This window comes from Chlorocebus sabaeus, chromosome 25, assembly GCF_047675955.1.
Source record: "Chlorocebus sabaeus isolate Y175 chromosome 25, mChlSab1.0.hap1, whole genome shotgun sequence".
In the NCBI taxonomy this organism is placed as follows: domain Eukaryota; kingdom Metazoa; phylum Chordata; class Mammalia; order Primates; family Cercopithecidae; genus Chlorocebus; species Chlorocebus sabaeus.
This window is the reverse complement of record NC_132928.1, coordinates 50,313,624-50,335,486: the sequence shown is the minus strand read 5'-3', so window position 1 is coordinate 50,335,486 and position 21,863 is coordinate 50,313,624. Positions and strand designations below refer to the sequence as shown.

The 21,863-nt window shown below is 39.7% G+C and overlaps 1 protein-coding gene across 3 annotated transcripts in view; it reads left to right on the top strand.

Annotated features, from left to right (window-relative positions):
• AXDND1 (axonemal dynein light chain domain containing 1) overlaps positions 1–21,863 on the top strand; it is a 187,323-nt gene that overhangs the window by 94,672 nt on the left and 70,788 nt on the right. For 2 of the 3 annotated variants that reach the window (XM_073011737.1, XM_073011736.1), the window contains exon 17: positions 3,468–3,666. In XM_073011737.1, coding sequence (XP_072867838.1) covers positions 3,468–3,666 — 199 coding nt within the window. Of the gene's footprint in view, positions 1–3,467; positions 3,667–17,032; positions 17,127–21,863 lie in introns of all 3 variants that reach the window. The other variant, XM_037985895.2, reaches the window with a different exon arrangement.

Sequence of the window (21,863 nt, the reverse complement as noted above, 5' to 3'; positions counted from 1 at the left end):
GACTGAATCAGAATTAAACAAATAAAAGTAAATTGTTTTTCTCTACTTAAGCAATAAAGCACCTAAAAATGAGAATGGGAAAAGTCTTTCCAATCTATTAGTTTTTGTCACCTCAAGAATACATTCTTTAAAGGAAGGGCCTACCTATATTGTCCAGGCTGGCTGGCCTTGAACTCCTGGGTTCAAACAGTCCTCCTGCCTCAGCCTCCCGAGTAGCTGGAACTACAGGTGCATGCCACGATGCCTGGCTAGAATATATTTAGTTGTTTAAAAGGCACAAGTTCTATAGGAAGAAAATTATATATGTATTATAATACATTTTCATAATATGATTCTTCTAAAATTAATACATAGGATAAGATAATATTTATATGATGAAATAAATGCTCATGAAAAAGTTTAAAATTGATTTTGTGATTACTTGTTTAGGGCTTGAGTTTATGGCCAAAGAATAACTGGTCTTTCCCTTTTGTGAATTTGTAGAGTAAGATCCTTTTATCCTCATATTGCTCCCTTCCTACATTTGCATTTGTCTATCTGGGATAATTTTCTTTTTCCTTGAAGAAATCTCTTTGGTATTTTCTACAGTGGTGGGTCTGCTGATTATTTTTTGTTTAAAGGCTTGCTTTCTTTTCCTTTCCTTTCTTCCTTCCTTCCTTCCTTCCTTCCTTCCTTCCTTCCTTCCTTCCTTCCTTCCTTCCTTCCTTCTTTCTCTCCCTCTCTTTCTTTCTTTCTCTCTCCCTTCCTTCCTTCCTCTTTTCTCTCTCCTTCTTTCTTTCTCTCTTTCTGTCTGCCTTCCTTCCTTCCTTCCTTCCTCTTTTCTCTCTCCTTCCTTCCTTCTCTTTCTCTTTCTTTCTTTTCTTTCTCTCTCTCTTTCTTTCTTTTTCTTTCTCTCTTTTTCTTTCCCTCCCTCCCTCCCTCCCTTCCTTTCTTTCTTCCTTCCTTTCTTTCTTTCCTTCCTTCCTTCCTTCTTTCTTCTTTCTTTCTTTCTTTCTTTCTTTCTTTCTTTCTTTCTTTCTTTCTTTCTTTCTTTCTTTCTTTCTTTCTCTTTCTTTCTCTCTTTCTCTCTTTTCTCTCTTTCTTTCCTTTCTTTCTTTCTTTCTTTCTTCTTTCTTTCTTTCTTTCTTTCTTTCTTTCTTTCTTTCTTTCTTTCTTTCTTTCTTTCTTTTTCTTTCTTTCCCTTCCTTCTTTCCTCTTTTCTCTCTCCTTCCTTCCCTTTCTTTCTCTCTCTCTCCTTCCTTCCTTCCTTCCTTCCTTCCTTCCTTCCTTCCTTCCTTCCCTCCCTCCCTCCCTCCCTTCCTTCCTTCCTGTTGTCTTTTCTTTTCTTTCTTTCTTCTTCTTTTTTTTTTTTTGAGATGGGGTCTCATTATGTTGCCCAGGCTACTCTTGGTCTTGAACTCCTAAGTTCAAGCAGTCCTCCCACTTTGGCCTCCCAAAGTGCTGGAATTACAAGCATGAGCCACTACGCTGGGCCTTAAAGCTTATTTTCTAAGAATTCTGATTTGCCAGTGATTTTCTTTTAGTGTGTTAGTTTAACCTACTGTTAAACATTCACTGATTTTAAAATTTTAGTTATTACATTTTTCAGTCCTAGAATTTATTAACTTTTATCTCTGCTGAAATTTTATATCTTGTCATTTAATAATTTGAAAGTTGTAGTCACAGTTAAAGTCCATGTCTGGTGATCGGATAGTATTTGGTTCTCCTATAGTTGTATTTTATTATCTGTATTTTGTCTTGGTTTTGAGTCCATTCTTTTCATATTTCTATTTCTGATTGAATGTTGGACATGTGTGTGAAGAGTTTTAGGGATGATACTATATTTCATAAGAATAATTTTACTTTTTCTTCTGGCAGGTCATTTAGTGCAGGGACAGATCACCTTAATCCAAGCAGGGACTGAGCTGAAACGAAGTCTGGCCTTAGGGCTTTCTGAGGGTTGTTCTATTTCTGCTCCACCTTTATTCTTAAGATGTACTGCTTCAGAGAATTAGGGTTCCCAAGAGAATCCTGGTGTTACCAGGACCTCTACTCCTTAGCAAATTCTGGACTTCGGTTTTGTCCACTGCCCCACCCCTGAGTTAGAGTGACTTAATATCCCAGATTTCCATGAAAGATACTGAAGTTCCATCCTCCAAAATCCATGAAATATATTACAAATCCATTAAAGCATTTTTGCTCAGCGCATCATGTGTTTCTTAAGAATCCTCAGTAAAGTGTCTCAGGCAACCCTGAGCCATTGACTGGCACAAGTGTTCAATATAAAACTACACTGTAAAAGCTACATGGTGAAACACAATTACATTTTCTATGGCAGCAATAATATAGTTATTGATAAAATGGCAATACTTATCCATATCAACCCTCTGTATCTGCAGGTTCTGCATCCTCAGATTCAATCAGCCATGAGTCAAAAATACTTGAAAAAAAAATACAAATAAAAACACAATATAGTATAATAAATATCACATAGCATCTGCATTGTATTAGGTAATATAAGTAATCTGGAGGTGATTTAAAGTATACAAGAGGATGTGCATAGGTTATATGCAAATACCATAGGTTATATGCAAATACCACATCATTTTCTGTAAGGGACTTGAGAATCCACGGATTTTGGTATCCATGGGGGTCCTGAAACCAATCCCCTGTAGATACTGAGGGATGACTGTAAATAATGGGCAGAGAAAAATGAGGTAGCAAATGGTTTAAAATAGAAGTAATCAAAATTATGCATGGTGGTGAAATTAGCAGATCATTTTGAATACTCCTGAAATATCAAAATTTACTCATGAAGGAAGCCAGTGAAAATATTTTCATCAAGGACAAGAAAAAGTTTCCTTTTAGATCACTTGTCTTTATATAGCTTTGAGATGGGAGTGTTTTCATATCATATTTTGCAAATGAATAAGAAAAAGAGAGTATTTTGCCATAATCTCCTAGTGAATCAGTCTGCTGGATCCACATTAGGATACACACTCAAGTTTTGTTCAGAGCAAAAACTATAAACTTTATGAAAACCTGATCAATAACCTAAAAAATGACTCAAGAACTATGATAACCTATTTTCATTTGTTATTCACTATCCCATAATCATGAAGAAGCTGATTATTATCATTGTCCTCTTAAAAGAATGACGTAGTGAAGTAAGGTCTTTTACGGAAAACTATAGTTGATAGTTTCTGGGTTTAATGCATTTGATTCTCAGCTGAAAAGACAAGAAATTAAGGATATAAACTGTCATTGAAAAAATAGTTTGTTAGTCATAAAAGCACCAATTACGCAATGCTTATTCATTAAACATTTATTAAGGAACTGCTTTTTATAAGGTTCTCTGCTAATCAAGCTGTAGGATAATAAAAGGTTTTTAAAAGATATACCCTTGCTCAGTAGGATTTTTAAATTTGGTATTAAAATAGTAGTCTTACAAATACTTCTAAAAATTAATGCTTTTCTTACTTTTCTAGGTTACTCCAAAATTCTTCCAATTTTGATTAGTTCTCTTGACTTCTGTTCTTTCAAGTTGGAAAACCTGGAGTTTCCTGATACACCTCTTGAAGAGTGGCGGGAAATAGATGAAAAAATTAATGAAATGAAATTACAGTTGGATTTATTGTTAAACCTTACTGGTATTGTTCCACAGCACATAGACGTGGATTCTATTTCGTAAGTCCCCATAACTTTCTTTTGCTTTGAGAGAATTTTCCTAAAGCTTTATTGCAATATAATTCATATATCATATAATTCCCTTTTTGAAAGTGTACAATTCTGTGGTGTTCAGTATATTTATAGATATAAGTAACCATCACCAGTCCATTTTAGAATATTTCATCACCTCAAAAAGAAGACTTATGCACTTTAGCTATCATTCTGCAATCCTCCATCCTCTCCCACCATCCTACCCCCAGCCCTAAGCAACTACAAATCTACTTTGTCTTTGTTGATTGTATTGTGAACTTTTTTTTGTTTTTGATATGTAGTCTCACTCTTGTTCCCCAGGCTGGAGTGCAATAGCGAGATCTCGGCTCACTGCAACCACTGCCTCCCGGGTTCAAGCGATTCTCTTGCCTTGGCCTCCTGAGTAGCTGGAACTACAGGCGCCTGCCACCACGCCTGGCTAATTTTTGTATTTTTAGTAGAGACGGGGTTTCACCAGGCTGGTCTCGAACTCCTGACCTCAGGTGATCCACCCGCCTTGGCCTTCCAAAGTGCTTGGATTACAGGCGTGAGCCACCGCACCCGGCCTGTTGTGGACATTTTATTTGAAAGGAATCATTGTACTATGTGGTCTTTGTGTCTAACTTCTTTCACTTAGCATAATGTTTTCAAGATTCATCCATGTTGTGGCATATTTTAGTATTTTGTTTTTATGACTGAATCATATTCTATGTATGGATATACCACATTTTATTTATTCATTTGTCCATTGATAGACATTTGGACTGTTTCCATAGTTTGACCTTAATGAGTAATGTTTCAATACACATTGATGTGCATGCTTTTTGTGGACAGACATTTGTTTTCGTTTCTCTTGGGTATATATTACCTAAGGAGTGGAATTGCTGGGTCATATGGCAGTTCTATTTTTAATAATTTGAGGAACTGTCAGACTGTTTTCCAAGGTGTTTTTGGAAAACCTACACAATTTTACATTCACATCGGCAGTGCATGTGAGTTCTGATTTCTCCACATACTTGCCAATACTTATTATCTGACTTTTGATTCTAGCTATAATAGTGGGACTGAAATGATGTTTTATTGTGGTTGTGATTCATATTTCCCTAATGACAAATGATGTGAAGAATTATTTCACATGCTTATTGGCTATTTGTATATTTTCTTTGAGGGAAATTTTTTCTGTGCTGTTGTTGTTGTTGCTTATGCTGGTTTCATAGCTAAGAATTCTTTGCCAAATCCAAGATCATGAAAATTTACCCCTATGTTTTCTTCTAAGAGTTTTGTAGCATTTGCTTTGTTACATTAAGGTCTTTGATCCATTTTAGTTAATTTTTATATGTGGTATGAGGTAAGGGTCCAGTTTCATTTTTTGCATGTGGGTATTTAGTTGTACCAGCACTATTTGTTGAAGACTATTCTTTCTCCATTTCATGGTATTGACATTTTTGATGAAAATCAGTCATGGATTTATTTCTGAATGATTAATTCTATCATGTTGATCTATATGTCTACCCTTGTGCCAGTAACACACTATCTTACTTATTCTTGCTTTATAGAACATTTTGAAAATGGAAAATGTGAGTCTTTCTACTTGACTCTTCTTTTACAGAATTATTTTGGCTTTTCTGGGTACCTTGCAATTCCATATAAATTTTAGAATAAGCTTGTTAATTTTACAAAGCCATTAACTGGGATTCTGAAAAAGAATTTGTTGGAGCTGTACATCGGAATGGGAATATGGCTCTCTTAAACATGTTAAGTCTTTAATGTGAACATGGGATGCTTTTCCAGTTATTTGGATCTTCTTTAATTTCTTTCTGTGATGTTTTATAGTCTTCTGAGTATAAGCTATACACTTCTTTTGTTATATTTACTCCTAAGTACTTTCTTAATGTTATTGCAAATAGGATTTTTAAAACTTTATTTCAGATAATGTTTATTGCATGTGTATAGGAATACAATTGATTTTTAAAATATTGATCTTACATCCCAAAACCTTGATGAATTTATTTATTAGTTGCAATCATTTTTTAAAGGATTTCTTAGTATTTTCTATACAAAAGATCATATCTATAAATAGAAGTAGTTTCTTTTTAATCTGGATGCCTTTGATTTCATTCTCTTGCCTAATTGCTTTGGCTGGAACTTCAATACAATGTTGAATGGAAGATGTTGTTCCTATTCTTAGGGGAAATGCATCCAGTCTTTCACCATTAAGTATAATATAGTTGTGGGTTTTTCCTAGATGCCTTTTATTGGATTTAGGAAGTTTTCTTCTATTCCTAATTTGTTGCATGCTTTTACATAAAAAGTTGTTGGATTTTGACAAATGCTTTTTCTGCATCTAGTGAGATGATCATGTGATTATTTTTTTCATGTTCATATGATGTATTACATTCAGTTTTTTGGATATTAAATTAACTTTGCTTGCATAGGATAAATCCCACTTGGTAACTGTGTAAAATACTTTTGATCATTTCAGGATTCTGTTTGCTAGTCTTTGCACTGATATTCATAAGAGACATTGGTCTGTTTTCTTTTCGTGTGATGTCTTTGCCTGATGTTATATCAGTGTAATACTGCCTTTGTGAAATGAGTTAGAAGTATCCCTCCATCTTTATCTTTTGGAAGATTTTGTGAAGAATTGGTGTTGATTCATCTTTGGCTCTTTGGGAGGATTCAGTGGTGCAGCCCTCTGTGGGTAGGTTTTTGAAAATTGATTCAATCGCTTTACTTGTTAAAAGTCTACTTATATTGTCTGTTTGTTATTGAATCAGTTTTTTGTGTGTGTTTTTCTAGAAATTTGACAATTTCATCTTAGTTATCTAATTTGTTGGCAAAATTGTTCATTGTATTCCATTATAATTATTTTTATTTCTGAAAGAAGATCAGTACTAGCATCCCCTCTCTCATTTCCAATTCTCATAATTTGAGCCTTCTCTATTTCTCCTGGTCAACTTAGCTAAATCTTTGTTAATATTGCTGATCTTTTCAAATAATCATCTTTCATTGATTTCCTTTAGTGTTTTTCTATTCTCTATTGTATTTATTTCCACTGTAGTCATTATTATTTCCTTCCTTTCACTTTCTTTATGTTTAGTTTACTCTACCTTTTCCATAGTCTTAAGGTGAGCTGTTAGGTTATCGATTTGAGATTTTTCTTCTTTCTTAACATAGATTTTACAGCTATAAATTTCCCTCTAAGGACTGCTTGATATGTTGTGTCTTCCTGAGTCTTCATTTTCTTTTTTTCTTTTTTGAGACGGAGTCTCACTCTGTCACCCAGGCTGGAGTGCAGTGGCGTAATCTCGGCTCACTGCAACCTCTGCCTCCCAGATTCAAGCAATTCCCTTGCCTCAGCCTCCTGAGTAGCTGGGATTACAGGCATGTGCCACCATGCCTGGCTAATTTTTTTGTATTTTTAGTAGAGATGAGGTTTCACCATATTGGCCACGCTGGTCTCGAAATCCTGACCTTGTGATCCACCCACCTCAACCTCCCAAAGTGCTGGGATTACAGGCGTGAACCACCACACCTGGCCTGTGTCTTCATTGTCATTAATCTCAAAGTATTTTTATGTTTTCTCTTGTGATTTATTAATTGAACCATTTGTTTTTCAGGAGTATGTTATTTAATGTCCACACATTTGTGAGTTCCCCATTTCTTTCCAGTTATGGATTTCATTCGTTTGTGTATTTTCATTCATTTGTGTAATTTCATTCCATTGTGGTATGAGTATATATTTTATATTATTCTAGCATTAAAATTATTGAGGTTTGTTTTATGGTCTAGCATCTTGTCTATCCTGGAGAATTTTCCATGTACACTTGAGAAAAATGTATATTTCATTGTTACTGGAGAAAGTGTTCTAGAGATGTCTGGTCTAGTTGGTTTATAGTATTGTTAAAATCTTCCGTTTCCTTATTTATCATCTGTGTAGCAGTTCTAACCATTATTGATAGTGGGATGTTGAAGTCTCCAACTATTATTCTCAAATTGTCTGTTTTTTCCTTCCTTTCTCTTGGTGTTTGCTTTGTGTCTTTTGGTACTTTGTTATTAGGTGCACACATGTTTATAATTGTTATATCTTCTTGATGGAGTGATCCTTTTATAATTATAAAATATCCTTCCTTATTTTTAGTAACTTTTTAAATTTTAAAATCTTTTTATCTGCTATCAGTACAGCCACAGCAGCTTTATTGTGGTTACTGTTATATATCTTTTCCTTTTATACTATTATATACCTTTTGCTTTAATCTATTTGTATATTTGAATCTCATGTGTGTCTTCTATAGAGAGCATATAGTTGATTCATGTTTTCGGTCCAGTCTGATAATCTCTGCCTTTTAATTGGATTGTTAAATCCATTTACATTTAATGATATTATTGACATGGTTGGATTTACATCTGCCATCTTACTGCTTGTTTTGTTTCATGACTTCTTTGTTTCTCTGTTTTTCTTTTACTGTTTTTTTTGTATTGAATGAATACTTTCTAATGTAGAATTCATTTCTTTACTGATTTTTCACTACATTTAAAAAGTTTTTTTAATGGCTTCTCTAGAGTTTACCCTAAACCTCTTAATTTATCAGAATCAGCTTCAGATTTATACTGGCTTAATTCCAGTGACATATAGATATGTTACTTCTGTCTAGTTTGATTCCTTTTCCCACCTTTTGTGGTATAATTTTAACACATTACATCTCTTAATATTTGATATGGTCTGGCTCTGTGTCTCCACCCAAATCTCATCTTAAATTGTAATCACCACATGTCAATGGAGGAAGGTGATTAGATCATGGGAGCAGTTACCCCCATGCTGTTCTCTTGAGATCTGATGGTTTTATATGCATCTGGCATTTCCCCTGTCTGCATGCACCTCTGTCTTTCCTGCTGCCTTGTGAAGAAGGCACTTGCTTCTTTTTCCCCTTCTGCCATGATTGTAAGTTTCTTGAGGCCTCCCCAGCCATGTGGAACTGTGAATCAATTAAGCCTCTTTTGTTTATAAGTTACCTAGTCTTGGCCAGTTGTGGTGGCTGACGCCTGTAATCCCAGCACTTTCGGAGGCTGAGGTGAGTGGATCACTTGAGGTCAGGAGTTTGAGACCAGCCTGGCCAACATGGTGAAACCCTATCTCTACTAAAAATACAAAAATTAGCTGGGCATGGTGACAGGAACCTGTAATCCCAGCTACTTGGGAGGCTGAGGTATGAGAATCACTTGAACCTGGGAGGCGGTGGTTGCAGTGAGCTGAGATTGCGCCACTGCACTCCAGCCCAGGCGACAGAGTGAGACCCCACCTCAAAAAAAAAAAAAGTTACCTAGTCTTGGGTAGTTTCTTTATAGCAGTGTGAGAATGGAGTAATACAGGAATTGGTACCGGAAGTGGGGTACTGCTATAAAGTTAGCCTGAATATGTGTAAGCCACATTGGAACTGGATAATGGGCAGAAGTTGGAATAGTTTGGAGGGCTCAGAGGAAGACAGAAAGATTTGGGAGAGTTTGGAACTTCCTGGAGACTCATTGAATGGTTTTGACCAAATGCTGATTGTGATGTGGACAATGAAGTCCAGGCTGAGCTAGTCTCAGATGGAGATGAGAAACTTACTGGAAACTGGAGTAAAAGTTACTCTAGCTATGCCTTAGTAAAGAGGTTGGTGGCATTTTGCCCCTGCCCTAGAAATCTGAGGAACTTTGAACTTGAGAGAGATGATTTAGGGTATCTGGTGGAAAAAATTTCTAAGTGGCAAAGCATTCAAGAGGAAGCAGAGCATAAAAGTTTGGAAAATTTACAGCCTGACCATGAGGTAGAAAAGAAAAACCCATTTTCTGGGGAGGAATTAAAGACAGCTGCAGAAATTTGCATAAGTAATGAGAAACTGAATGTTCATAGCCAAGTCAATGGGGAAAATGTCTCCAGGGCGTCAGAGATCCTCAGAGCAATCCCTGTTATCACAGGCCTGGAGGCCTAGGAGGTAAAATGGTTTCATGGGTCAGGCCCAGGGCCCCTGCTGCTCTGTGAAGCCTCTGGACGTGGCACCCTGTGTCCCAGCCACTTCAGCTCCAGTTGTGGCTAAAAGGGGCCAAGGTACAGCTTGGGCCATTGCTTCAGGGGGTGATCTTGGGCCTGTGGGTGCACAGAAGTCAAGAATTGAGGTTTGGGAATCTCCACCTAGATTTCAGAGGATATATGGAAATACTTGGATGTCCAGGCAGAAGTTTGTTGCAGAAGTGTAGCCCTCATGGAGAACTTCTGCTAGGGCAGTAAGGAAGGGAAATTTAGAGTTGGAGGCCCCACACAGAGTCCCCACTGGGGCCTAGTGGAGCTGTGAGAAGGGGGCCACTGTCCTCCAGACCCCAGAATGGTAGATGCATCAACACTTTGCACTGTGCACCTGGAAAAGCCACAGATACTCAATACCAGCCCATGAAAGCAGCCAGGTGAGGGGCTGCACCCTGCAAAGCCACAGGAGTGGAGCTGCCCAAGCCTGTGGGAGCCCACTTCTTGCATTAGCATGACCTGGATGTGAGACATGGAATCAAAAGAGATTATTTAGAAGCTTTAAGATTTAATGACTGACCTGCTAGATTTCAGACTCACATGGGGCCTGTAGCCCCTTTGTTTTGGTCAGTTTCTCCCATTTGAAATGACAGCATTTATCCAGTGCCTCTACCCCCATTGTATCTTGGAAAGAACTAACTTTTTTTTATTTTACAGGCTTATAGGCAGAAGGGACTTGCCTTGCTCAGATGAGATGTTGCACTGTGGACTTTTGAGTAAATCCTGAAATGAGTTTAGACTTTGGGGGACTGTTGCAAAGGCATAATTGGTTTTGAAATGTGAAATTATATGAGATTTGGAAAGGGCCAGGACAGAATGATATGTTTTGGCTCTGTTTCCCTACCCAAATCTCATCTTGAATTGTAATCCTCATGTGTTGAGGGTGGGACCTGTAATTCTCACATGTCAAGGAAAGGAGATGATTGGATCATGGTGGCTGTTTCCCCCTGCTGTTCTCATGAGAGTGAGTTTTTATGCGATATGATGGTCTTATAAGCATTTGGCATTTCCCCTACTTGCACTTCTCTTTTTCCTGTCGCCTTGTGAAGAGGTACTTGTTATTCCTTCCCCTTCTACCATGATTATAAGCTTCCTGAGGCTTCTCCAGCCATGTGGAACTGTGTGTCGATTAAACCTCTTTTGTTTAAAAATTACCCAGTCTAGGGTATTTCTTTATAGCATTGTAGAATTGGACTAATATAATATTACAAGCCAAAAATACATTGTTATAATTATAAATTTACCATCTGTCATCATTTCTATCACCCATTAGAGTTTGCTCCCATCCACCTCTTCTGTGCTGTTTTGACATATATATTACACATGTATTACATTTTTATGTTATAGGTCCAACAATATATCATACATTATTTTATACAAGTTCTTCTTTAATCAGTTAAGAAATAGAAAATATGCATTCATATTGTCTTTTAAAATTGCATAATTTTCTTTACACTGCCTTGTTTTTTGTGTAGATTCTAATTACCATCTGTGGTCATTGCTTTCAGCCTGAAAATTTTCCTCTAGGATTTATTGTAAGGAAAATCTACTAGCAACAAATTCTTCAGTTTTTAAAAAATCTGGGGCAGTCTTTATTCCACCTTCATTTTTGAAACATATATTTGTTGGATATAGGATTCTTGGTTGACATTTTTCTTCTTTAGGCAGTATGAATATGTTATCCTGCTACTTTTTGGTCTCTATTGTGTATTCTGAGAAGTCAGCTGTTTATTGGAACTCCCTTGTAAGTGATGTGTTGTTTTTCTCTTGCCATTCTCAAGATTTTCTCCTTATTTTGACTTCTAGCACTTTAACTCTCATATATGTTTGTAGACCTCTTTGTGTTTATCTTACATGGAGATTGTTAAGCTTCTTGAATGTGTTATTGTTTTTCAATAAATTTGGAGAGTTTCAGCTACTGTTTCTTTCAATATTTTTATGTATTTTCTTTTCTCTACTTCCAGTACTCCCTTTATGTGTAAGGGTGTCCCATATTTCTTCAAGACTGTTTTCATGTCTCTTCATTCTTTTTCTCTTTATTCTTTGGCTTGAATAACTTCCACATATTTATCTTCAAGTTCAATTCTTCTCTCTTCTGCCAGTTCAACTTTACTGTTGAGCCCTAGTAGTGACTTTAAAACATTTTTCAGTTATTGTTCTTTTTCACTTTAAAATTTTCATTTATTTCTTTTTTCCAATTTATATTTTTAATTTCTATTCTCTTATTTGCTACAACATTGTTACAATACCTTCCTTTGCTTATCTAATCATGGATTTCTTTAGTTCTGTGAACATGAACTAACGTGTGTTAGTTCATTTTCACACTGCTGATAAAGACATACCCAAGACTGGGCAATTTACAAAAGTAAGAATTTTAATGATCCTACAGTTCCACATGTCTGGGGAGACCTCACAGGAAATCATGGTGGAAGGGGAGAGGCACATCTCACATGGAAGCAGACAAGAGAAGAGAATGAGAGCCAAGTGAAAGGGATTTCCCCTTATAAAACCATCAGATCTCATGAGACTTATTCACTACCATAAGAACAGTGTGGGGGAAACCACCCCCATGATTCAATTATCTCCCACTGGGTTCCTCTCAAAACATGAGGGAATTATGGGAGCTACAATTTAAGATAAGATTTGGATGGGGAGACAGCCAAACCATATAATTCTGCCCCTGGCCTCTCCCAAATCTCATGTCCTCACATTTCAAAACCAATCATGCCTTCCAAACAATCCCCATAAATCTGAACTCATTTCAGCATTAACTCAAAAGTCCACAGTCCAAAGTCTCAGCCAAGACAAGGCAAGTCTCTTCCACCTATAAGCCTGTAAAATCAAAAGCAAGTTATTTACTTCCTAGATACAAAGGGGGTACAGATATTTGGTATACAGGCATTCCAAATGGGAGAAATTGGCCAAAACAAAGGGGCTACAGGCTCCATGCAAATTGAAAATCTAGCAGGGCAGACAAATCTTAAAGCCCCATAATGATCTCCTTTGACACCATGTCTCACATCTGGGTCACGCTGATGTAAGAGGTGGATTCTCATGGTCTTGGATAGTTCTGCCTCATTGGCTTTGTGGGGCACAGACTCCCTCCTGGCTGCTTTCATGGGCTGGGGTTGAGTACCTATGGCTTTTCCAAGCACATGGTGCATGCTGTTGGTGGATCTACCATTCTGGGATCTGGAGGACAGTGGCCATTTTCTCACAGCTCCACTAGGCAGCACACCAGTGGGGACTCTGTGAGGGGGGTACCCACCTCACATTTCCCTTCTGCACTGCCCTAGCAGAGGTCTCCATTAGCACCCCACCCCTGCAGCGAACTTCTGCCTGGACATCCAGTCATTTCCATACGTCCTTGAAATCTAGGCTAAGGTTCCCAAACCTTGATTCTTGGCTTCTGTGCACCTGCAGGTTCAATACCATGTGGATGCTGCCATGGCTTGGGGCTTGCACCCTCTGAAGCCATGGCCCCAGCTGTACCTTGGCCCCTTTTAGTCATGGCTGGAGCAGCTGGGATGCAGGGCACCAAGTCCCTAGACTGCACACAGCAGAGCAGTCTGTGTGCTCTTCACGGCCCTGGCCCATGAAGCCATTTTTTCCTCCTAGGCCTTCAGGCCTGTGATGGGAGGGGCTGACCCAAAGGTCTCTGACATGACCTGGGGACATTTTCCCCATTGTCTTGGGGATTAACATTCGACTGCTCATTACTTATGCAGATTTCTGCAGCTGGCTTGAATTTCTCCTAGAAAATGGGATATTTTTCTCTCTTGCATTGTCAGGCTGCAAATTTTCTGAACTTTTATGCTCTGTTTCCCTTTTAAAACTGAATACCTGGCTGGGTGCGGTGGCTCATGCCTGTAATCCCAGCAAACTGGGAAGCCAAGGCAGGTGGATCACCTGAGGTCAGGAACTTGAGACCAGCCTGGCCAACATGGCAAAACTCAATCACTACTAAAAATGCAAAATTAGCTGGGTGTAGTGGCACATGCCTGTAGTCCCAGCTACTCAGGAGCCTGAGACAGGAGAATCACTTGAACCTGGGAGGTGGAGGCTGCAGTCAGCTGAGATCATACCATTGCACTGCAGTCTGGGTGAGATAGAGACTCTGTCTCAAAAAATAAAAAATAAAAATAAAAATAAAACTGAATACATTTAATAGCACCCAAGTCACCCCTTGAATGCTTTGTTTCTTAGAAATTTCTTCCACTGGCTGGGTGCAGTGACTCACGCCTGTAATCCCAGCACTTTGGGAGGCCGAGATGGGTGGATCACCTGAAGTCAGGAGTTCGAGACCAGCCTGACCAACATGGAGAAGCCCTATCTTTACTAAAAATACAAAATTAACCAGGCATGATGGTGGATGCCTGTAATCCCAGCTACTTGGGAGGCTGAGGAGGAGAATCTCTGGAACCCAGGAGGTGGAGATTGTGGTGAACCAAGATTGCGCCATTGCACTCCAGCCTGGGCAACAAGAGTGAAACTCCGTCTCAAAAAAACAAAACAAAACATGGAAAAAGGCCGGGTGTTGTGGCTCATGCCTGTAATCCCAGCACCTTGGGAGGCTGAGGTGGGCAGATCATGAGGTCAGGAGATGGAGACCATCCTGTCTAACACGGTGAAACCCTGTCTCTACTAAAAATACAAAAAATTAGCTGGGTGTGGTGGCTCATGCCTGTAGTCCCAGCTACTCGGGAGGCTGAGGCAGGAGAATGGCATGAACCCAGGAGGCAGAGCTTGCAGTGAGCCGAGGACACGTCACTGCACTCCAGCCTGGGTGACAGAGGGAGACTCTGTCTCAAAAAAAAGAAAGAAAGAAAGAAAGAAATTTCTTCCACTAGATAGTCTAAATCATCTATCTGAAGCTCAGAGTTTCACAAATCTCTAGGGCAGAGGCAAAATGCCGCCAGTCTCTTTGCTTAAACATAACAAGAATCTTCTTTGCTCCAATTCCCAAGAAGTTCCTCATCTCCATCTGAAACCACCTCAGTCTGGATTCCATTGTCCATATCATTATCAGCATTTTGGTCAAAGCCATTCAACAAGTGTCTAGGAAGTTCCAAATTGTTCCACATTTTCCTGTCTTCTTCTGAGCCCTTCAAACTGTTCCAACCTCTGCCTGTTACCCAGTTCCAAGGTGGCTTCCACATTTTTGGGTATATTTACAGTAGCGCCCCACTCCTGGTACCGATTTACTGTGTTAGTCCATTCTCATGCTTCTGATAAAGACATACCAGAGACTGGGTAATTTACAAAGGAAAAAGGGTTTAGTGGACTCACAGTTCCACATGGCTGGTGAGGCCTTACAATCCTGGTGGAAGGTGAAAGGCACATCTCACATGGTGGCAGACAAGAGAAGAGAATGAGAGCCAAGTGAAAGGGGTTCTTCCTCTTATAAAATCATCAGATCTCATGAGAGTTATTCACTACCATGAGAACAGTATGGGGGACACCACCCTCATGATTCAATTATCTCCCACTGGGTCCCTCCCACAACATGAGGGAATTATGGGAGCTACAATTCAAGATGAGATTTGGGTGGGGTCATAGCCAAACCTTATCAGCTACTTCGAAGTTGAGGTCTGATCAGTCTCACAGGCAGTTTCTGTTGCCTGCCTGGTGTATATTTCATACTTTCTTGTTTCTTTTCATGCCTTGTAAGGTTTGTTGTTGTTGTTGTTGTTGTTTTTGGTTTTTGGATACTGGACATACTAGATAATACACCATAGCAACTTTTGTTGCTACCCGCCTCTTCCTTGTCTTAAGTCCCTGATCTTGCTCTCAAGAAGGTGCAGTTTTTGGGTATGCATACTGTCACCCTGCAGTGACAGTGGTGTTTGTCAAGGTTCGCTTCTTTTTCTTTGACCACACCAAACTGTTAAACTTCACTAATTATTGTTTTCAATAATTCTCTGGGGCATATATTGCTCTAAAACTACTTTCATGTAATTTGGGCTCCTTGGAAAGAATAATTCCTGAGATCAGTGTTTGATCTTGCTCTGAACCCAAGTGGCCTTCCCTCAGTTGTCTCAGTCCCTGGTTCTCTCCTGCAAACTAGTTAACCTACAGTTTAGCCTCTATCTTGAATCTCCACTGAATTGCATTTCACCAAACCTCCACTGTTCTTGAAAGCACCCTTAGATTTGAACGTCTTCAGGCTGTGTCACAAATGAAGTTAGTTTATTTGGGACAAGATTAGGAGCTTTTTAATTTTCTTTTTCTTTTTTCCTTTTTCTTTTTCTTTTTTTCTTTTTTTTTTTTTTTTTGCCGCCTTCTACCTCCAGGCAAAATATCTGAGCTAGGGTTCTGGAGCTGGGGGTAGTGACAATGGTAAGCTTCTATCTGAGTGACACTCACACTGTCAGAGCTGAGCACTCCTTAGAGGGGAAAGTAGCAGCCTGAGGTCTTCTTGGATTGCCTGTCATGGAATGGAACCACTGCCTTATAAGCCCAATCAAGGACCCATGATTCTCAGCATGCTATGCACAGGGTAGAGTCTTTACTGTATAAATAGGGGCTGGGTGGAAGAAGACAACCCCTGCTTGTTACCTGCATTTACCCAGTACCTAGACTCATCAACAGATAGCTGGAGGCAGTATAAAAATCCATGATGTCCTGTTCCTCCTGAGAAGAAAGCCATCTGATTGGGAGCTGGAGGGTTAGGGAGCTCTGTGTTCTTGGCTACAGCATTCTGAAATGGAGTTGCTGCCTCACTGAGCTAAGGAGAGGAGGGAGCAGTCATGGTTCAGATACCTAGATTATTGCCTTTCTTACTGAATCTTCATAGGTTTTCTTGAATAGATGTTTTTGGAACTTCTCCATAGCACCATTTTTAGAGGCTTTAAGTGGTGTATTTAAAAAAATAATTGTTACCAGTTTTACTGGGGTGGGGGGTGGTGGGGAGGGCAGCCTTGCTCCTCACACTATCATGCTGGAAGTCATTCATTGAGAAGATTTTAAAATTCATTCTTCTCACATGGTACTAGCCTGGAAGTAAATGTAAAGGGTGTAGGTTTTTACAGTAGAGAGCTAATATTGAAGGTAAGATCTGCTTTGTCCACAGTGCATCTTGCTACCTACATGGGGGTTAGGAAAGCTTTGTCAGTGAGTGAACTATCATACCAGATAATTCAGGGCTTTGATTCCCCTTTCCTGAGTTCTCAAGCAATTGTCAACATCTAAGTTTACAATACCCAGCCAAATAAAACTCTTTCTTATAGCTGATAGTTACATTTATCCTTTAAATCAGCCAGTCACTTTTATTTTACTTGATTTTTCCTTCAGGGTACTCCAAGCATACATATTTAACATGATTCAACAATGGCTTTTGAAGATAGGCAATGAAATTAACAATGGTAACATTGAACTTCAGCGCCACGTATGTACTTGTAAGGATTTTTGACGTTATATTTTGCCTTGGCTGGCAAATTTCTTCAAGGAAAAACAAAGCTCTCCCTATTTAAATGAAGCAGGAGGTTGAGAGGGCAAAATAGAAGCTTGTATAATAATTTCTCAAATAATTTGCAATGGATTTTTAAAAGCAGAATGTTTCTGCCTCTGGAATGGAGTTTTGGATTTGAAGAGTCAAGGAGCAAATATGTTAAGCTGGAAGTATGGATTCAGGCAATCCACAGGCTTGAGAAAAATTCCTCTGAAAACCAAAATGAGTAAGAAAAAGGGTAGCAGAGTGTTTGTCACATGGTGGGACTCAATAAATGTTTGTTGAATGAATTTAGGAAGAATATTCCAGCACTGTTGGTATCTGATGGTGCTGCTACATTAATCCCTTCTTTGGCAAAATGCTTGATTTACCATTAGGGTTTTATCTCCATGGAATCATATGCTCAATTTGTTATTTTCTAGAATTTAATTTTTATAGTATAGGATTACTTAGAAAGTGCCTTTATATACCTCAATTGTAACACTGCATTGTTATAATTAATCTGTGTAGAAAATTTGCAAGATTGTAAACTCTATGAGGAATGATGTGTATCCTGTGTATCCATATTAACTCTTATTAATATTTAGAAACAGAAAAGTTGGATATAGGAGACAAGATGGCTGACTAAATTCAGCCAGGAGAAACATCTGCCACTGAGGGACTAGAATATCAGAAAGACTGGTGCACTCCAAGCATATCTTTAGAGGGAAGGCATTGAGAGTGGAGGAGGGAAGACACAGATGCTGGGCTAAAGGGGGAGGAAGCTGGAAACCCTGCATAGAGATACCACACACTGGGACTCCTTCCTGGCCCCCAGTGACTCTTGGGGAAAAAGTGAGCTAAGCAGGTGAGAAGGCATCTGGAATTCAGACAGCAGAAAATCCCAGGACCCCCACAGTCACTTAAGCTGGCAGAGAGAGCTGCTTAGAGAGGTGGTAGGGGTGGCACTCCAGCCAGTGGGGAGCCTGGAGGGTTTGGTGCGGGAGCATCTCTAGTGGAGCACAGTCGGGACGCCTATCCCCCAAGGCCTGCCTTGCTCCTTTAGGAGACATTAGTCTTAGGGAAACTATCAGACCTGAACAATATAGGGTGATCTTGCCCATGAGACAGGGCCAGTTTCACCTAAGCACCCCCCTGTCTTGTGGGCTCTCCCAGGACTCCAGCCTGACCATGCCTGTTTGCAGTGCAGCCTTGGATGCCCGGCTGAGGTGCCTCCCAGGGGCCTGCATCATAGCTCCTGTACCTGTAGACCATGCCTGACCATTGGAGAGCTCCAGCAGAGCATCCCCCACTAACGAGCACCAGCCTGCCCATGTTCTCTACCCATCACAGGCTCGCCAATGCCATTTGCCAGTGTGCACTCACCCATGACCACCCCCTACATTGCTTTGCTAGTGTGGGTGCATGTATTCAGAACTTGCCCCTCCTTCCCCCCCAGCTCACATGTGCACATGCACCCTACCATGCCAACTGCTGCCACTGTGAGTGCATCACACTACCTACCCCATAACCAATGCAAAGGTATGCAAGGAGACCAGTGGTCCCACACCCAGTGCTGCACTGCCATTGCCATTGGAGTGTTCATGGGTACAGAGACTGCTAACCTTGTGCCTGCCAGTGCTCTGCCACTGTGCCAACACTGCTGCTGGCATGAAACTACGCATGGATGCCAGCAGACCTGCCTCCCACCTGTGCAGCCACTGCTGCCTTTGTGAATATGTGCACAGAGGTTACCAGTCCTGCACCTGCCATCACTCTGCCCCCATGCTGATGCCACCACCAGTGTGAACACGCACAGGGACATTGGTGGGCTACTCCCTGCAGCATGCTGCACTGCTACCACTGCAAATGTCCACATCCCTGCCCTCATTACTGCCCCACCACAGCTGATGAGCATGCACCCTGCTGCACTGCTGCTGCTCCTGGCATGTGTAAACAAGCACAGATCCCACTGTCACCACCTAATGAATTGCTTTGGCTGGCGTCACCCATTGGAGTGTTGTGACTAGTGGTCTGGGAACTCCTTGGCTCTTCCAATACAGTAGGTTCCTAGCCTTGAGGGGCCAGATTACAAAGCTGAGGATCCCAGACCCTAGAGTTAGAGCATGCAGTCCAGGAGGCCTAAGCTGAGCCTTGGACCCCTAAAGTCTTCCAGAAATGAAGCAGGTTGACTGAACCCACCTTACACCAGAATCAAACCTCCAAGGGTGTCAAAGAGGAGGAAAGAGAAAAGAAAATTCATTCTAAGGACAGCAACTTCAAAGACTGAATGAACATCAGCTCACAAAGATTAGAAAGCACAAGAACTCTGGCAACTCAAGAATACAGAGTGTCTTCTTACCTCCAAACGACTACACTGTTCCCCAGCAATGTTTCTTAACCAGGCTGACATGACAGAAATAGAATTCAGAATATGTGTAGTAACAAAGATTATCAACATACAGGAGAAAGTTGAAACTCAATCCAAAGAATCTAAAGATTACAATAAAATGATACAGGAGCTGACAGATGAAATGGTCATTATAAGAAAGAACCACCAGGCGCGGTGGCTTACACCTGTAATCCCAGCACTTTGGGAGGCTGAGGTGGGTGGATCGACTGAGGTTAGGAGTTCGAGACCAGCCTGGCCAACATAGTGAAATCCCATCTCTACTAAAAATACAGAAAATTAGTTGGGCATGGTCGTGGGCACCTGTAATCCCAGCTACTCAGGAGGCTGAGGCAGGAGAATCGCTTGAACCTGGGAGGCGGAGGTTGCAGTGAGCCAAGATCGCGCCATTGCACTCCAGCCTGAGCAACAGGAGTGAAAGTCTGTCTCAAAATAAAAAATAAATAAAAAAAAAAGAACCAAATTAATCTGATAGGAATGAAAACATACTACGAGAATTTCATAATGCAATTGCAAGTATTAACAGCAGAATCAACAAAGCTGAGGAAAAAAATCTCAGAGTTTGAAGACTGGCTCTCTGAAATAACTCAGTCAGACAAAAATAAAGAAAAAACAATAAAGATGAATGAACAAAACCTCTGAGAAATCTGAAATTATGTAAAAAGATCAAATCTACAACTCATTGGCATTCCCTAAAGAGAGAGAAACCAAACAATTTGGAAAGCGTATTTCAGGATATCATGCACGAAAATTTTCACAACCTTACTAAAGGGGCCAAAATTCAAATTCAGGAAATGCAGAGAGCCCCTGAAAAATACTACAAAAGAAGACTATCCACGAGACACATAGTCATCAGGTTCTCCAAAGCTGAAATGAAAGAAAAAATGTTAAAGGTGGGTAGAGAGAATGGGCAGATCACCTACAAAGCGAACTCCGTAAGGCTAACAGCAGACATGTCAGCAGAAATCCTACAAGTCAAAAGAAATTGTGGGCTTACATTCAGCATTCTTAGAAAAGAAATTCCAAACAAGAACTTCATATCTAGCCAAACTGAGCTTCATAAGCAAAGGAGAAATAAGATCCTTTTTAGACAAGCAAATGCTAAGGGAATTTTTGTGACCAGATGTGGTCAGGACCTTACAAGAGGTCCTGAAGAGAGTGCTAAATATGGAAAAGAAAGACCATTACCAGCCACAACAAATACATGCTTAGATATTTAGACTACTATAAAGCAACCAAACAAGTCTGCATAGTAGCCAGCTAACAATATGATGACAGGATCAAATCCGCACATATCAATACTAACCTTGAACATAAATGGGCTAAATGCCCCAATTAAAAGGCTGGTGAGGTTTTGGAGAAAAGGGAACTCTTATACACTGCTGGTGGGAATATGTAAATTAGTTCAGCCATTGTGGAAAGCAATTTGTCAATTTCTCAAAGAACTTAGAATTACTATTCTACCCAGAAATCCCATGATTGGCTCATACCCAAAGGAATATAAATCATTCTACCATATAGACATGTGCACTCATATGTTCATCATAGCATTATTCACAATAGCAAATACATGAAATCAACCTAAATGCTCCATCAGTGGTAGACTGGGTAAAGCAAACGTGGTACATATTCACCATGGAATACTGTGCACCCAAAAAAAGAAATGAGATAATGTACTTTGCAGCAATATGGATGGAGCTGGAAACCATTATCCTAAGCAAACCAACACAGGAACAGGAAACCAAATACCACATATTCTCACTTATAAGTGGGAGCTAAACATTGAATACATACGGGCACATAGAAAGGGAAAACAGACACCGGGGCCTACATGAGGGTGGAGAGTGGGAGGAGGATGAGGATTGAAAACCTACTTATTGGTTATTATGCTTATTACCTGAGTGATGAAATAATTTGTACACCAAACCCCCACAACATGCAATTTACCTGTGTGACAAACCTGCACATGTACCCCTAAACCTAAAATAAAAGTTAAATAAAAATAAATACAGAAAAGTTTGTCTGGGTTTTCACTCACCATTCATTTTTCGTCCTGATCCATGTTCTTACCTCCAGTTTTTTTGTTATTGTTTTTCCTTTCCCTCCTTACTCCATTTTACCTGTGCTGCTTGGCTGTCTAAAACACTGATTTCTAAACGTTTTTAATCATGATTTTTGGTAATGGTTCAAACAGCTGATTGAACAAGCTTCATGATGTTTTATAATTGCAGGTTTAAATTGCAGATTAAACTTGTGATTATAAAGTTATTTGAAGTTTGCTTCTA